The following is an 18,722-nucleotide window of genomic DNA, read 5'->3' on the forward strand; positions in this document are numbered from 1 at the left end:
TGTTGAGAAATTAATCGGTTTAATATTGGGTTAAAGTATAATTGGTATCTTGTAAATACACAATTTATAAATTAACCACAAATATATAAGCCAACTAAATAAAACACTCTTATATTTATTTGTAAATCACTCACAATACAAAGTTTATAACTTATAGTAAAAACACTCAAATCTCACACCACTCGTTATTTTTCCAAACCTCACACACTCTCTTATTTATATGTTGCTTAGTATTGCAACTTCTCTTTATTATATTGGATGCTATGGGATGATTTGCTCTCGCTTGATCTCTCTCTATTTATAGGAAGCTTGCAGCCCACTTTTGTTGACAAACATAACAACCACCACTTCTTATTTCAACAATAGAAGCACCGTCCTATTTAATTACCTTCTCTTTTTGACTTTCAGTAAATCTTTGTAGCACATGTGAAAGTGATGATGAATTACTTTTAACAGAAGAGTCGGATTTTGGATCATGAGAAAGGTCCCTTCAACCCTGAGAAGATCCTTCTCGCTGTAAAATCATACTGGACTGGTCCTTCATCTTAACTATTTTGGAACTCTCTATTCCAATCTTCTTTACCTTCTCTGTCTCATTTTTGTTTTATTGGTTGTGTTTTAAAAAGTTTCTATGGTTATTTTGGGAAATTCAGAGAAAAACAACATTTGCGAGTATTTTTCTCTTACATTGAAAATTAGCTGTTTTTAAATACTGAAAACGAAAAACATTTGATAAACAAGACTAGCGATAAACTAGTATTAGGCAATCTTCAGCCATTAATTTGGTATTGTAAATGAAGAATATTGAATTGAATTGTTATTGTTATTATTGTATGAAATGGTATAATTTTTATATAAGCACATAACATAATGAAAAGCATAATTAAAAGGATTACATAAATAATATAATTAATATATACTAGAGTAATATATGGGATTTGAGTATTCATAGATGATATGATACTACTCTTTCCTTGATGCTACCCCTCGATCTCAAGGAAGTGATAGAGTACGTAGAGTGGAAACAAAATCTTGAAGTTGACATCTTTTAAGAATTTGATAGAAATGAAAAAAGAAGATGAAAAACGCCATGCAGTTGGACATATTTACCATAATGGGTTTGAGAGAATACCTTTGTGGAGGTTGGAACGATATAATCGTTTGGAAGCATAAAGCATAAAAGAAGTTGAAGGGAAGCAGTTAGGAAAAAGCCTTAAAATTAGTAAAATGCAACATGGTTATATTCATTTGTTTGATGCGCTAAAACTTCTTTGTGAATACTTTTATCATTCGAGTTGTTTTCATATCTAAATTCACCATGGTCGAATCTTTGGACATGCCCAGAAATTCGACAATCGAGCAAGAATTCTCCGATTAATGTTCTTCGGTTTAGTTATTGTGTTGCAGTTAAAAATTAAAAATATCCTTTTGGTTGGCTAATTAGCGAATCAATTTTAACACATGCCTCAACTGAACTACAAAAAACAAAAAAAATGCAACGAGTATCTTTTTCATTGGTTAAACCTAGGCCTGCGAATTCGATTAGTTCGGTTTTTTCGATTCGGGTTAATCGGTTTTCGGTTTTTTTTCTGAAATTTGAAAACAATTCCGAATAGAACCGATTTACCTGCCGGTTCGGTTCGATTCGTTAACGGTTTCTTCGGTTATTACACTCCACTCCGGTTAGTTTGGTTATTGCAAACATAAATAATCAAACATTAAGTTCCAAAATACACTTACATCAAATGTTTAACATCATAGAAACAAAGTCATTAAGTTCCAAAAAACATCAGTACATATCCCTTGATCAGAATTTGTTCAAAAAACATATGACAAATGACAAGATACCAATGTTCACTAAAGTTCTTAAGAGATGCATTTGGTATGCTGTCATTGTTGAGGCAAAAAAATAGTTAGATAGAAAGTTTTTTTGTTCAAAAGATATAGAGAATAAGAGACAAGCCTTTATGCCCTGTTTCTCCTAATTGCCAACTTAAGAATCTACAGATGGCTGTCCATAAACCTTTGAAGCTGCATAAAAAAAAAGAATGCAATTAGGAATAAGTCAAAAGAAAAATGAACAGATTAGAAAAATGAATTACCTAATGACTCGTGAAACTCCAATTCTTCAAACATTTGAACCAAATTTGCTAGTTTGTCCTCATGAATGGTATTCCTCAACCATTGTTGAGTGCAAATTAAGGATTCTACCATGTGTGGTGACAAGCAACTTCGATAACGGTCCAAAATACGACCGCTTGTGCTGAATGAGGACTCAGATGCCACCGATGACACTTGAATGGCAAGCACATCTCTTGCCAACTCTGCCAAGATTGGGAATTTAGAATTGTTCTTCCTCCACCATGATAAAACATCGTAATCCAATCCCAAATGATATTGGGTTCTTGGCACAGGTTTCTCCAGTAAGTACATGTCAAGCTCACTACTAGATTCTTCATATGCTGCATCCAAAATCATGTCAGAGTACAATGAATCCTTCCTTTCATAACAATCATCATCCGACAAATCAAACATGGCACTTGTATCTACTGATTCTCCATGATTACTTCTGGCAGCAGTACTACTCTCACCTTGAGAAGGGGTTGAGCTAAGCTTCGACGCATACTCCTCATATAGCTTCTTCATCACACTCTTAATTGATGATCTGAGATGAGTAGCTTCGACACTATCCTTCCCATAAAGCTTGTCGAAGCAAATACTAGCAAATTGCATCTTGCTCCTCGGATCAAAGACCGAAGCAATGATCACTAGTGGATTCATGTTGATAAGACCATCCCAATAATTCTCAAACTTGGACTTCATCACCATTGCTTCGGTCTTTAAGAGTGAATCAGAGTTGCAGCTTAGATTGATCAAGTTTTTCTTGATAATGACGATCTCATTGTAGGCAATAGAAGATGTCACTGATTTTGTTGCAGAAAAAGCTAATATGCAATTGAAAAAGATTCTCAAGAATTTAACTAACCTTTGCACTTCATCCCAATTAGAAAACTTTGGAGGACCAACACGTTTCTCCCCTTCAACTCCATCCTCGACATTATCTTCTTTCTCCATGAAATACTCATTGTACAATTTATCTTCCAACAACATCTTCTCAAACGCAACTCTGAACTTGATTGCAGCTGTGAGCATAAGATAGGTGGAGTTCCACCTAGTGGCAACATCAAGACACAAGCTTCCTCTACTGCAATTTCCAGTCTCAACCCTCAACAGAAAAGATTTGAATCTAGCACCTGAAGACCTGCAATACTTGATTGCATTGCGGATTGCATGATACTCGGATTTGCTTTAGCTAATCCATCTTTTACAATCAAATTTAAAATGTGAGCACAACACCTCATGTGAAGATAATCCCCATGTGCAAATAATGCATCATGTCCTTTCATCACCAAAGCATCTATGAACAACTTTAAAGCTTTATCATTCGCTTTCGCATTATCAACTGTCACCATGAAGACTTTCTCAATTCCCCATTCTCCGAGACATCCAATCAAGTGTGATGAAATAGTATCTCCTTTGTGATCGGTGACAGGCTTGAAGCTAATGATCCTCTTCTGCAATTTCCAATATCGATCAATCCAATGAGCTGTGACCACCATGTAACTACAAGAAGTGGTTGGAGGGACCCATATGTCGGTTGTCATCGACACTCTCTGCTTTTGGTGACCAAACAACTCTTTCAAAGCAGCATTCTCACTCAAAAACATCCCATAAATATCAGAAGTGGCTGTCTTCGTGCAATGAATTGTGTACATGGGGAGATTGTTGCTGCATAATCTCCTAAAACCTTCTGATTCCACAAATGCAAAAGGTAGCTCATTAAGCACTATCATCTCATTCACAGATCTCCTAAACAGACCTTTATCATACTTCACTGCTGTCATAACTCCACTACTATCACTATCCAACACTTTCTGACTACCACTCTCCTCATGCTTCTTAAACAACTTGCACCTACTAAGGTGAGCCTTCATGGCATTTGTTCCATTTCTTACAGTATCACACCCTATCTCTTGGCCACAGTAGAGACAATTGTTGAGTGGAACATCCGGATCCCTCTGAACAAAATGTTGCCACATGAATGACCTGTGAGCTGGCTTTTTTCTTGCTTTGGCTGGCAAAGTAGAACTTGCTCTTGATCGTTTCCCTCCAACTGGCGAGACTGGTGGACCATCGTCTCCTTCAATCTCTTCACCCAAATAATCATTGTTGTCTTGAATCGATTCTGAATCCATCTACAATTGGCAATACAACTTGAATTAGACACTTATCTACAAGTTTAATAACCATCAGTTACAGAGCATGTACAAAAACACATAATAAACATACTCTTTACAGAATAGAAATATACTTTACTGTTCCTGAAACTAGAACTAATATCCATTTGCAGAGACATATACTAGTTTGTTCAAACTATGAGACAAAGCTTCGAGACAAAAAAAACTTACAGTGAAGAACGATGATGAAGACTAGCACTCTAGCAGAGAAGAAAAGATCCAAACAGCTTAGATCGGAAAATACAGATGAGTTGATGCTTCGAACTTTGAACACCTTCCGTCGCTCAGCCGCTTGAGAGAGAACGAAGAGATTAAGTTTAGTTGTTAATTAAGAATATTTTAGCTTATATACTTAGGTTTAATAATCGGTTACCTACCTCCGAACCGAACCGAAGGTAAAACCGAACCTATATTATTTCTATTCCGATCGGTTTAACCAAATCAACCGAACCGAACCGTTTACCCTGAATGTTGGTTCGGTTCGGGTCGGAATCGCAGGCCTAGTTAAACCATTTGTTTGTTGTTATTGTTTATTGTGACGAACTGATCATATCAGAGAAAGGCACATTTATATTTTTGTAAAAAAAGAGAAATTTTTGCACTTAAAAGAGAATGAATAAGCGTTATAATCCATGATTGGGAACATAATGTTCCATTCTAAAAGACATATGTATCCAAAAATCCAACAATAGCAGGAGCGTAATATCTTCCCTATATAATTAACCAACAGTATCTCAACAATTTAAAGATAGAAAACCTCTATATATAGTTTATATTAAAAGAAAAATATATGTAAACCTCAAACTTGGTCACCAATGGATTCCTAGTATCCATTTCTTAAAACTGTCGGGAAAAAAACATACATGAACATAAGTTAAAGGTACTATAAGATTCCTAGTATATTAAAGTGTAATGGACATAAGCTTTTGAAGCTACTATAAAAAAAAAAGGGAAACCCATATAAAGAAAACCACAAGCGCATTCATTTTAGGTAAAACATCTAAATCCTAATATTATCCTAATAGGTTCGGCTACAAAAGAAACCTATCAACTAGTTTTTCATTGGCTACAACGGACAAATGAATCAACCAATGAAAGAAAAGATTACTTGATAAGCATGTTTTGCAGTCGAACCGATATGATATGATTTGGCTTCAAAATTTTTCCCTAAGATGAATGGATAGCTTGAGATATTCTTCATATGGGTTTTCATTTTCCTTTTTATAATAGCTTCAAACAAGCTTATGTATAATACACTCTATTACACTAGTACTTTTAACTCAGGTTTGTGTAGGTTCCCTATTCGTTAGTTTTATGAGATGGCCACTAAGAATCCAATGACGTTTAAGTTTGAGATATTCTTATGTCCCTCTTTTAATATGTTTTTATATTTTAAAATTTTCTTTTGGTTATTTATTGTCTGGGAAAGATATGATGCTTTTGCTATTTGTTAGTTTCTTGTGAATGTATGCCTTTTAGCATAAAACAATATGACAATTGTGGATTATTAAGGTCATATGTTCCCCCTAAATGCAAAACTTTTTTTCTTACAAAAATATATGTTATGCTTTCAGCTTATAAGATAAGTTAATCATACTAAATGAGCCATAAGTGAGACAAATTAGCAAAATGAAAAGGATGAAACCTCACTTTGCAATAATACAATATTAACCTAAAAATATACACGTTTTTTTTATAAGAAGCACTTTCGATGTAACCATTACTACTATGACTAAACAACAGATACTCCTATAATGATTGTTGAGCCAATGATAGGGCATTCATTAAATAGGAAGCATTATGACATATGTAAAAGGAAAGAGGTATAACGAATTAAACGACATAATATTTACGACAATATATTGTTCCTCTAAAGTATATGCATGTTTAGTTAAGAAATGACCTAAGAAGTGATCTATCAAACTAAAAGAAAACAAATCCATACCAAAATTTAAAAAGATACTAATATTATATTGGTGATTTGCGCGCGAACATTTGTTGCAAACAATTAATTCAAATAGATATCATAATTGAAAATATGTATATGTTCGCGTGCAAATCACCAATATAATTCAAATAGTTATCGTAATTATATATATATATATATATATATGAAAACAAATTCTTATATTTAAAAAATCATCATCTAAATCCAAAAATGATGCTTTTAAAATTATATATAGCTGCCAACACAAAGATTTCAAAATATATAAAAATGATAAAAAAAAATTGAAATATCAATATTAATTATTTCAATTCAAGAAAACTGTAATAAAATAAGATATAAGTTATCATATGATTTCGCACCATAATTCTTTAAAAACTAATATCGAATACACAGTTTCCAAGCAAAATCTGTTAGAAAACTTATGAAATGTTTCATATTTCAAAAGAAAAGGTTCATAGCATGAATTAAACATGTCTAATCTCTTTCTTCTGCCCCATAATATTTTATATACCAATGATCAACCAAGTATAAAGAACTACATGAATTATATTTAATTAGAATTTTGTTTGGATTTTTTTTTCTCTTTTCGGCTAGCATTAATTATTAAATTTAATTAATTATTGTCAGAAAAATCCTCTTATTTTAAGAGAATAAATTTAATAATTGTCAAAGTAAAACATGTACCAATGCAAAAAATGTGGACTATGGACCATTTTCACACCCAATGTATAACTTAACCATGGGCATATTAACCAAATCCGATATCTGAACCTGAAAAAAATGCATGAAAAACGTTAATAATCTGATTTGAGAGTTCTTGATACGTCAAAAGATGTAAAAAATGTTAATTCAAATTGAGAGAACTTATTTCTGGATTTCGTTTCTTCTCCTAAGCAGATAAATATTTTCCTTATTATGTTGCAAAACACAATGCATGCACAAAATCTTCAACATCAAAAGATATATTTTGAAATCTTAACATATCTTAAATTATAGGAGACACAAACAACTATAGATCATCCTCAACAAGCATTATATTTCTTTCATTGTCTTTAAAATAGTTTTCTTTAAAGACAATGAAGGAAATATGATGCTTGTTGGGAATGATCCATGGTGATATGTATCTGTTATAAAGTATTAAAAACAAAAATATTTGATGTTGAGGGTTGTGTCCATGCAGTAAGTTATGCAAGATAGCAAATAAAATATTTATATTCTCAAGAAAGAAATTTAAGAAAGAAATTCAGACAAAAATTCTCACAAGTTATTTAACATCCATTAACGTAGACATCAAATAGCATAACTAAACTCTCTCATTTTTTTTTTTGCTTTCATCTCATGCATGTTTTTATTTATGGTATTTTTTATAGGAATATATATATATANATATATATATATATATTTGCAATTGAACGATTGAGCTATTTGACAACAATATGACATATTTACGTCCAGTTATGATTTAGTTCTATTAACTTACGACAAATTATTTTTGTCACTATATTGAGATTAATCTCATTTACGACGACCAAACAAAAAAAATAGATCGTTGTTACACATATATTTCTTCTAGTCAAAGAGCAAAATTGTATTTTAAAACTAACCGGGATTTATCTTTTGAGCAATCAAGATAAAAGCATTGTAAGGGAAGCATGTATGTTGAGTGTTCAATGCACTCGAGGTTGATCGCTATTGCTTGTATAGTCTCCTCTAGATCTGTCGATCTCCATTAGTTCTTCTTACAATTAGTGTCACAGAGTCTTTTATGTCTCTTAGCTTTTTACAAGATAAAAAAAACAATTTTGATTAATAAACAGTAAAAAAGAATTGTAATATAGCCAAATATGCTCAGCAAAATTACAAATATTATGTTAGACTCCTGACCAGTGCTTAAACAGATTTTGAGAGATCCCAATAAGAACTCAATGATTTATCCACATATCTCAATGCAGATAGCAATTTCAAAAAAATGTAAACAAATATTTGAATAGATGGTATCCATAAATTTCAGAAAATAATTTTAAATTAAGATAACAGTTTGAATAAATAGATTGACAGCCACTATTTGCTAGGATCCAAAGATCTTGTTCGTCTAAAGTATATGTTTGCTTAAGAAATAATACATCAAACTTCATAATTAAAACTTGATATAACATGCGAGACAAAAGACTTCATCAAACTTCACAAAAATTTTGGTGTGCGAAAGTTTGATACATAATTAAAATTATAAATAGTTTGAGGGCGAAATATTTTTGAAATGCAAGAAACTAGATACTTATGAAAACAAATTCGAGTTAAAAACAAAACTTCATCTAGATTCTAGAAACGTGATGCTTCTAAGATTAAATGCAGCTCCAAACACAAAGATTTCAAAATACATAATAAAAAAACAATTGAAATAGCAATAGTAATTATGCAAATAAACATTTTGCATGTAAAAACAATTGAATCAACAATTTACATGTAATAATCTGTTGGAAAACTTCTAAAATGCATGATATCTTTCTTCTGCCTCAAATATATTTATATACCACACAATCTCTCTAAATTTTTGTAATTTTATAAAAACTACATGATATATTTTGGAATGATATTCAGAATTTTGTTTGGATTTGTTTCCCTTTTTATTATAATTTCTTTAATGTGAATATCTATTGCCATTAAAAACTCTTATTTTGAGGTAATAATTTAAACTTGGTCAAAATAAATTAACTCTCACTCTTAAAAGTGTTGACTGTAGACCACACACAGATATTTATTTACTTTTTTCAAATGTGAATGATTTATTTCTCTTTTTATCATGTTGTTATTGTAATATTTTTTCTATCTTATGTGGTTGTGGAAAAAAAATTTAGCTCTCGTTCCTATTTGGTCGCTAAAATTAATAATCATTTAGAGAATAAGTTTATATATAATATACTTGTTTAAAGATGAATACAAAATTCACTTTAATGATTCCTATTAAAAATTATTTAAGATATTTCTTTTCTAAACCCGTTTCTCTACATCATCAAATTCACAGTAGTGTCTATTTTTATTTGGTCAAAAACTTAATTTTCTAACAAACTATCTTGCCTACAGATATGCATCAATCAAATTGAACATAAATGTAAAAGATTAGTTGGTAGAAAAGTTCGTCTGAAAATGACACACAATAAATAAATAAAAAATATAAAAAACATTTAAGCACACCTATCATAAGTAAAATAGGCTATATCCAAGTCTTACATTTTTATATAATCAAGCAAAACAATCCAATATCAGCTAACCCAAACTATATTTCCATCTTGAATACTAATTTCGTCTTAACTAAGTTATGTGTAGAATTTTATATGTGTAACGCCCCGACCGCCACCTTTCAATAGGTCTTATGTCCACTCCAATCCATGGGTCCAATATCAGTTCCGACAATCACTTCCCAGAAGGTCACCATATTGAAACTACTCCAACATAAGTACGCTTAATTGTGGAGTTCTCTTAGTACCTTTGACCGAAAAGATAAGTGCACTTTGGAACATAGATGTCCAAATCAATTACTTTAAACCTCTATGCAAAACCAGGTGTCACAAGTTACCCCCACTAAGAGACCGCAACGTCCTCGTTGCGCACCAAAACCGTCACCCTCGATGGTGTGAGCCTACTCGACCCCACACTCTTTTGGGTTTTGTTCTGATTCCATTTGTAATGCTCCAACCGTCACCTTGATTTTTGGTCCCCATGTCCACTCCCGGCCCATGGGCCCACCTCTATCCGACGGTCGGTTTGCTACGTTCGGGAGGTTTGAAAGACTTGTTTACCGTCCCTACAAATCACCACATAATCTTTCATTGTGTTTTGTCCTCACTCGCACAGTTCCGACAATCAATTCCCGAAAGATCATCCATCCTGAAACTACTCTAGCATAAGCACGCTTAATTGTAGAGTTCTCTCAGGACCTTTGACCGAAAAGATAAGTGCACTTAGGTGACATAGGTGGTCAAATCAATTCTTTTAAACCTATCCGCAAACCCAGGTGTCACAAAGAGATTGTTATGAAAAACTATAGTTTGATTGTCACATGAGATAAATGTAGAAAAGGAAAGAAGAAAGCAACGAACATTCATTTTTTTTGTCAAACCCTTTGTTTTCATTCATTCAAGTACACAAATACAAGTACAAAGAGGAGTTTCAAAGTTCAAAATATTACAATAGAGGCATTCCCCAATGCCATAAGATTAGAAGTAGAGAACATCGATTGTAAATCCAAGAGAGCTATGAACCATGAGTTTGGGAGCCCATTGGCACATGAGAGATCAAGGTAAATCGATAGGCCATCTTTGGATAAACCAGAGGACGGATGGTTGGTCTTGGTCAAACGACGCTTAGACGATGAGAAGAGATTCGAGACTTTGGAGTCCATAGGGGCAAAAAGCACTGCCCATAGTACCCAAACAGCACAGACTCGGAGGACTATGTTTGTGTAGTAGAGAGGAGGTTGCTTTAACATCCAAAGCAGAGGGATTAGATCACTTCGATAAAACGCATCAAGGGCTATTTGGTATGGGATCCGAGTGATGAGGATGGTAGAGAAGAGATGCTTATCATCATCATATAACCAGCATAAATGATAACTATCATTGAACCTAAAGACCATATGTACCACTTTTGCTAGTACAGTTTGAGAAACATAGACCATAAAATCGGAGAGGATGATACTCAATCCGCAAACCCCTAAAGACAACTGCAACAAGGTTCCATACAAGATGTGTGACTGACCAAAATGGAACTGGTGTTACCTTTCTCCAATGGAGTCTTCGACCATCGAATAACGGGAGACAAGACATAACTCGGCAAAGGAGACACAAGGAGTGTGAGGTATTGGGCTTAATCTTGTTGTTATTGCAGGTTTGATGGAAGTTGAAGAAATTAGGCCTTTTTTGGCTTAATGGGTCTATCCTGAATACTAGGTCCACTAGGGAGAACCCTAGTTTCAGGAAGAAGAGCCGCCGGTGATGGTGAGGATGGTGGCCGCCCGAGAGATGTGGAGAGATCTGCGGTGCAATGAGTTTCTCCGGTGAGTGGTAGATCGGCGGCATCCTGCGGTGAGCGTAGTGCAATTCGCCATTACTATCTAAGTCCACTGGGGAGAATCCTAGCTTCAGAACCGTTTGCCAAACTGATACATGAAAATGACGATTGCCCGAAAGAATCAGAGAGATTTGTGCTACAAGGATCATCTCCGGTTGGTGGAAGGGCGGCGGGGAACGTCGTTGGCCTCTGTTTGGTTCGACTATGGAGACTAGGTACACTAGGGAAAATCCTAGTTCCACAAGTAAATGGCATGATGAATGGTGAATATGTTGGCTGCCCGAGTTTAGCGAAGAAAGGATCTCCGGTGAGTGATAGATCGGTGGGAGCCTGCCATGGTCTTTGGATGGATCTAAGGCAAATTTATTAGGTATTTAAAAATGATTAAAAGGGGGAAAAAGTAGAGAAAAAGCTTAAACATGGTTACACTAATCGGAATAAAGATGAACAGAGCAAGAGCTGGGTCGATTAGATCCCGACGCCGACGGGCAAGAGCCTTGCCGGCGCCGGAAGTTTTGGTTGGGAAAGGGTTATCGATACTCGTGCCTGTAAGAGAAAAGAAGAAGATAATAATGATAACATTACGAACATTCATTTGTAATCAATATTCTACACAAGAGAAAAAGAGTTTACAAATGAAACCTCAAAAAATAACAATATGTATATGTTATAAAAGTATAACTTAAATTATATTACAAAAGTAGTTATATTATATATATATATATATATTATCGATAATTTAAACTTAATAAAATGTATATTTTTGTAGGTTTTGACACTTATTTAATAGAAAACGTTTAAAACAAAATTAAAGAAAAGTAAATCATTTTTTTTTGTAAATAAAATTCTCATGTAAATGAAAATATATAAGTTAACTTGAACCAAACGTGATTTTATACAAGCCAAATGCACATTTTATTAATAAGATCTACGTTGTTTATTTTTCCACTAACAAAATGTGCATTTTCATCATTTTGTGTTTGAAATGAGATCTCACAAGCGTAATTTTGATGTTTTCATTGTTGATGATTTAGGGCGTGATGTGACATTGATAATTGGATAGAATACAAAGATAAGAGGGAACACTGGTATTTAGGGAAAATGTTGAGACACTGATGAAGATACAAAGCATAACCAATGAAATAAAGTGGAAGAGACAGATTTTGGATCATGAGAATTGTCCCTTCAACCCTGAGAAGATCCTTTTCGTTGTAAAATCATACTGGACCGGTCTTTCATCTTAACTACTTTAGAACTATCTATCCCAATCTTCTTTATCTTGTGTGTCTTATATTTATTTGATTGTTGTGTTTAAAAATGTTTTTATGATTATTTTAGAAATTCAGGGAAAACCAACATTTAAGAGAGTTGTTTTTTTTTCCCTTAAATTGAAAATTTAACGGTTTTTAAATATTGAAAACGAAAAACAATTTATGAACAAGACTAGCTATAAACTGGTATTAGGCAATTTTTAGCCAGTAGTTTGGTACTATAATTGAGGAATATTGAATTGAATTGTTATTGTTATTATTGATTTGAATGTTACTATATATATATATATATGTATATATATATATAAGCACATAACATAATGAACAACATAATTAAAAGGTTCACATAAGAATATAATCAACATATACTAAAGTAATATATGGATTTGAGATTTCATAGATTATATGATAATACTCTTTCCTTAGTACTACCCCTCAAAATCAAGGAGGTGATAGAGTACGTATAGAGTGGAAACAATACCTTAAGGTCGACATATTTTAAGGATTTGATAGAAATGAAAAAGAATGATGAAAAAACCCCATGTTGTTGGACATATTTACCATAATGGGTTTCAGAAAACACATTTGTGGAAGTTGGAACCATATTAATTGTTTGGAAGCATATATATAGCTTAAAAGAAGTTGAAGGAAGCATTTAGCTTAGAGAAAAAGTCTTACAATTAGTAAATGCAACATGGTTATATTCATTTGTTTAATACGCTCAAACTTCTCTGTGAATATTATTATCATTCGAGTTGTTTTCATATCTATTCACCATGGCCGAATCTTTGGACATGCCCAAAAATTGGACAGCCGAGCATAAATTCTCCGATTAGTGTTCCTCGGTTTAGTTATTGTGTTGCAGTTAAAAATTCTAATATCCTTTTGGTTGGCTAATTAGTGAATCAATTTTACCCATGTCCAAACTACTCTACAACAAACAAAATAAATATGCAACTAGTATTTCATTCATTTGTTGAACCATTTGTTCGTTGTTATTGTTTATTGTGACCAACTGATCATATCAGAGAAAGACACATTTATATTTATGTAAAAAAAAGAAAGTTTTGCACTTAAAGGAGAATGAATAAGCGTTATAATCCATGATTGGGAACATAATGTTTCATTTTAAAAGAAATATTTTTCCAAAGATCCAAAAATAGCAAGAGCATAATTTCTTCCCTATATGATAATTAACCAAAAGTATATGGACAATTTAAAGATAGAAAACTTATATATATATATATAGTACATATCAAAAGAGAAATATATTTAAACCTCAAATTTAGTCACCAATGGATTCTTAGTACCCATTTCTCAAAACTGTCGGGAAAAAAACATACATGAACATGAGTTAAAGGTACTAATATATTAAAGTGTAATGGACATAAGCTTTTGAAGCTACTATAAAAAATAAAGGGAAGCCCATATAAAGAAAACCGCAAGCTCGTTTATTTTAAGTAGAACATCTAAAACCTAATTTTATCCTAATAGGTTTGGCGACAAAAGAAACCTATCAACTAGTCTTTCATTGGCTACAACGGACAAATGGTTCAACCAATCAAAGAAAAGATTAGTTGATAAGCATATTTAGCAGCTGAACCGGTTAGGATATGAATTGGCTTCAAAATTTTTACCTAAGATGAATGGATAGCTTGAGATCTTCTTTATATGGGTTTCCCTTTTCTTTTTTTATACTAGCTTCAAACAAGCTTATGTCCAGTAAATTCTAATACACTAGTACTTTAACTCAGGTTTGTGTATGTTCCCTTTTCGACAATTTTGAGGGATGGCTACTAAGAATCCAATGTCGTTTAAGTTTGAGATTTGTTTCTGTCCCTCTTTTGATAAGTTTTTATATTTTGAAACTTTCTTTTGGTTATTTATATTCTGGGAAAGATATGATGTTTTTGCTGTTTGTTAGCTTCTTGTGAATGTATGCCTTTTAGCATGAAGCAATATGACAATTGTGTGTTCTCCCTAAGTGCAAAACACTTATTCTTACAAAAACATATGTTATGCTTTCAGCTTATAAGATAAGGTAATCACACTAAATGAACCATAAGTGAGACAAATTAGCAAAATGAAAAAGGTGAAACCTCACTTTGCAATAATACAATTTTAACCTAAAAATATATGAAGCACTTTCGATGTAACCATTACTCCTGTAATGATTGTTGAGCCGATAGATGAAACTTTATGACAATTATAAAAGGAAAGAGGTATAACAAATTAAACGACACTAGATTGAGACCGGCACATACGTGCGGAGTTAGATTTCAAAACTAATTTTTCTTTCATCTTTGTATATATTATGTATGTGCAATGTTATATTTATTGGTAATAGTATTTATAGTTTAAATTTATATTGATTTAGTTTCATCCAATATATCAATGTTTGAAATAATAAAAGTTTCACGTAAAATTAGATTTCACAAGACGATAGATCTGAATAGAATGTGATATGGATTGGTGACTGGTTAAATTTGTATTAAACTCGTGAGCTATGAACTGGATAAGAAACTGTCAAAAAGGTTAAAACTTCCAAAACCGAATGATTTATAATTTCAAGCGGGTCAAACCCCTCCCGATATGCATGCATTTGAACCGGATTAGTGATGGGTTAAACTTGTATTAATACTAGGTTTTGAATGCATGCTACGCGTAGGTATATTTGATATATTTTGATGAAAACTATATATGATTGATGACGGTAGTAAAATATTATCTTATAAAAAATTTAAATTAGTATTAAAGAAAATGTTAAATTTCAGATACACAATTTTTTGAAATATAAAAATCAGTTGTGTTATAAAATCAAATCTGATAAAAAAATCATGAATTTAACTTGACATCCAGGCGAGGCGAATTAAACTAATGACCTCACATATCCTAAACCATTCTTTGACCACCAGAAAAACAAAACAATTTTATCATCATGAATTTAACTCGTTTTCATATTTAATTGATCGCTACCACCTATGTTTTCGTGTTTTTTATTCAATGTTTACTTATTCTTCATATTCTTTCTTGTCATTTCTATTGTCAAATTTTTTGGTAATCGTCATCATTACTTTTACTGTATGGTTCTTCGCTATACTCTTTTTCTTCTTCATCCTCGTCAACTTGTTCACTTTCTTCCACTAAAAAACTTTTATTTAGACTACCACACAACTTGTTAATCCATCAAACTCCAAGAACAAAATCATTTCTTTTCTCATAAAAATAAAAAATAAGATAAAAAATAAAAAAATTAATGAAAAAATATCAACTTATCTATAAAATCGTACACAAAAATATGTTTTACAGCTCTTAAGAAATTAAAAGCACAAACGTAGAAAAATAAGAGAATTTATGTTTTACATAAATATTTATAATATTTTAAACTTTTAAAAGGTTTCGAAATATAAATTTTGAACCTTTTAAAAAGTTTCAATATTTATAATATTTTAAACTTTTAAAATTTAAAAATTATAATGTTTACTTTTTAAAAGCTAAGAACTTTAAAAAGTTTCAATATTTATAATATTTAAACTTTTAAAAAAATTTAATATTTATAATATTTTAAACTTGTAAAATTAAAAATTATAATATTTAAAAACTAAAATTTTTGTTATTTCCGATTTTTATTTGTTTCACTTAATTGCATCATTGTTTATGGTAGGTATTAATATTAGCAGTGAATTGTTCGATATTGTGTCATGAGTTTTCGAGATTCATTTAGATTTAGTTGTCAAAGATATTGCATTTGGGTTATCTCACTTAATTGCATCCGATTTGGTTCCGCTATCAATCTGTTTGGTCATGGAGATTATCAATCTGTTTGGATACATGATTTCTATATTCTTATTCTGTTTTCAATGGCATTTCATGTAATAATCTCTTAATATATGTCTATTTATTAAAAATGATTTTCTTTTAATAGTATAGATAATATTACAATAAATTACTGTTAAAATTTCAAATCTTGAGACCTCAATTATAATCTCATTCGTTTTTATTTCGTATCGTCGCTATTTCATAGGAACAATTTAGTAATCGATTTATTTACAAATTATTTACATGAATTAAAGAAAATTTTAATTTTTGACAACGATGCCATATTGTACATCAAATGTAAATTTACCTTGATCAGTTTACGACAAATTAATTTTCGTAAATATGTTGATGTGAACCCCATTTAATGCAAAACTAAATATTTGTTATACATGTTTTTGTAGTTTAAGCTAAATTCCATCTAAACTATCAAACAGAATATTTATAAACTAACCAAGAGTTGTCGTTTAAGCAAGAAAGACATAAAATATTTATCCAACATCTTCTTTGCTTTATATTTTTCTACATCAATCACTTTTACGTTTAAAGTTTCCTTTATGCTGCTTTACATTTTGGATCCGTCAATTTGCATCAATTCTTCATAAAAATTATGCCATCAATCTTTTTATGTCTCTTAGTTTACATTTTACAAAATAAAATAAAATTTTGATAAAGAAATATATTAAACAATACTCTAACATAGCAAAAGTTGATCAACAAATTTCTAAATAGTATCTTCAAATCTGAACAATGTTGAAAACCTCAGTGATTTATCCACAAATCTTTGGAACATTAAAATCAATGTAAAGATATATTTAATAAAGAGAAATACCCCTCAATAGCATTAATCTATGTTTTTCTTCCAAGTCTAGCACTTACTCTCAAATATTCCACATTTAGCACAAATTTAATATAATTAAATATTTTTAATTTTAAGAAAACTCTAAAATATCAATATTTTAGATCTCTCTCTTCTCCACTTTGTTCTTCTCGACAAAGACCATCTCCGTCGTTCGTTGTCACCGAAGTCTCCATTTCTTCCATCTCCATGGATCTAAGATACCAGTGGCTGCTTTCACCATTAACCTTCTGAATTTCTGTGGCGATCTATTCATTAATTGCACATATCAAGATATGATTCCTCCTTTCTATGTCTTGGATTCGACGGTAGACATCGGAGCGACGCTCACTGGAGCGGTTTCTTTATACAATTGTCGACGCCGCCGTTGTTGGTGCTGATTCCATCGTATCTCCTGATCCCACCGTCGTGCAGAAGAGTGGTAGTTGGTTTGATTTTATCTCCGATGGTATGAAATTGGTGCTTAAGGTGAGTTTAAAGCAACTCAGCCCCGATCTGTATCGTTTAGACTTAAGCAAAGGTTTCTGGAATTGTCTTTGTAGCTTTAAGTTTTTGTGTTTGGAAATTTTAGATTGTGAAAGATGGACTCATATACAACAGTTCATGGGCCTTACACTTATGGATTTGCGCTTATCATCAAGCAGAAACGTATCCTTCAAAAAAGCAACAGGTGAGTGAGTGAGTTAGAGTGAGAGTATAGTTTTGTTGCTCTTCTTGTCATTTTGATTCAGTTTTGACATATTGAATGAGAACTTGAGAGTATTGTTTAATGGATTATGTTTGGTTTTGAAATTTTTAACAATGTTTATTCTTTGATGAATCACATGTACAAAGTGGATGGGTGTTATACAAAGTCAGCAGATATCAACACCACAGTTGTTGCATACCAAGTGTTCTTTATAATGTCATTAAGATTTTTGTATATTTAGGAATAGCTTCCTAAAATTCAAGAACGCATTCCTAAACATTATGTAATGTTTCCTAAACATTATGAAATTCTTTCTAAATTCAAAAAAATGAATTTTTGAATCTTCTATTCATATGGTGCCTTAATGTATCACAAATTACTCCAATATGATGAATTTTATGCACTTTTATGAGATTTATGCATCATCACTCTATAATGTAATCTTCATATAATATTTCAACCATTATTTTTATGAAGAGCATCCTGAATTTCAAAGTGTCTTTCTTGAATACTATTGTAACTTTCCTAAATTTGAATAATTGTGTTTCTAAAACTCTATGTTTGTGTGTTTTGCTTCAATGTGTCAAATATTATAGATTGCTCCATTAATGAGGGGTAATGATTTCATTTTTGTGCACATTCTTTCCAAATTTCATACAATCCTTCCCGAATTTCATAGAATCCTTCCTGAATTTCATAGAATCCTTCCTCAATTTCATATAATCCTTCCTGAAATTAAAGAAACGAGAGAAGAGAAATCAGAAAAAACCTAAGT

At 31.8% G+C, this 18,722-nt stretch overlaps 2 protein-coding genes across 2 annotated transcripts in view; one reads left to right on the forward strand and one right to left on the reverse strand.

The window, feature by feature from the left end:
- LOC104779050 (probable methyltransferase PMT18) overlaps window positions 1–686 on the forward strand; it is a 10,887-nt gene extending 10,201 nt beyond the window's left edge. Inside the window, exon 5 of the mRNA XM_010503446.2 lies at window positions 409–686. Coding sequence (XP_010501748.1) covers window positions 409–421 — 13 coding nt within the window. The 3' untranslated portion in view covers window positions 422–686. The remainder of the gene's footprint in view (window positions 1–408) is intronic.
- Window positions 1,994–11,069, reverse strand: LOC104779051 (zinc finger BED domain-containing protein RICESLEEPER 2-like). The gene is made up of 5 exons (XM_010503447.1): window positions 11,022–11,069; window positions 10,433–10,966; window positions 3,358–4,256; window positions 2,103–3,262; window positions 1,994–2,031 (listed from the first exon to the last, which is right to left on the reverse strand). Exons 1-5 carry the CDS (start codon window positions 11,067–11,069, stop codon window positions 1,994–1,996), a joined length of 2,679 nt encoding a protein of 892 aa, XP_010501749.1.

This window comes from Camelina sativa, chromosome 3, assembly GCF_000633955.1.
Source record: "Camelina sativa cultivar DH55 chromosome 3, Cs, whole genome shotgun sequence".
Lineage (NCBI taxonomy): Eukaryota > Viridiplantae > Streptophyta > Magnoliopsida > Brassicales > Brassicaceae > Camelina > Camelina sativa.

Coding starts and splice junctions, on each gene's coding strand:
- LOC104779051 (XM_010503447.1), bottom strand. CDS start 11,069: ATGTCTTGTCTCCCGTTATTCGATGGTCGAAGACTCCATTGGAGAAAG. Junction 4,257..10,432: donor CATTGGGGAATGCCTCTATT/GTAATATTTTGA, acceptor TGCCAATTGTAG/ATGGATTCAGAATCGATTCA. Junction 3,263..3,357: donor GGGGATTATCTTCACATGAG/GTGTTGTGCTCA, acceptor CAAGTATTGCAG/GTCTTCAGGTGCTAGATTCA.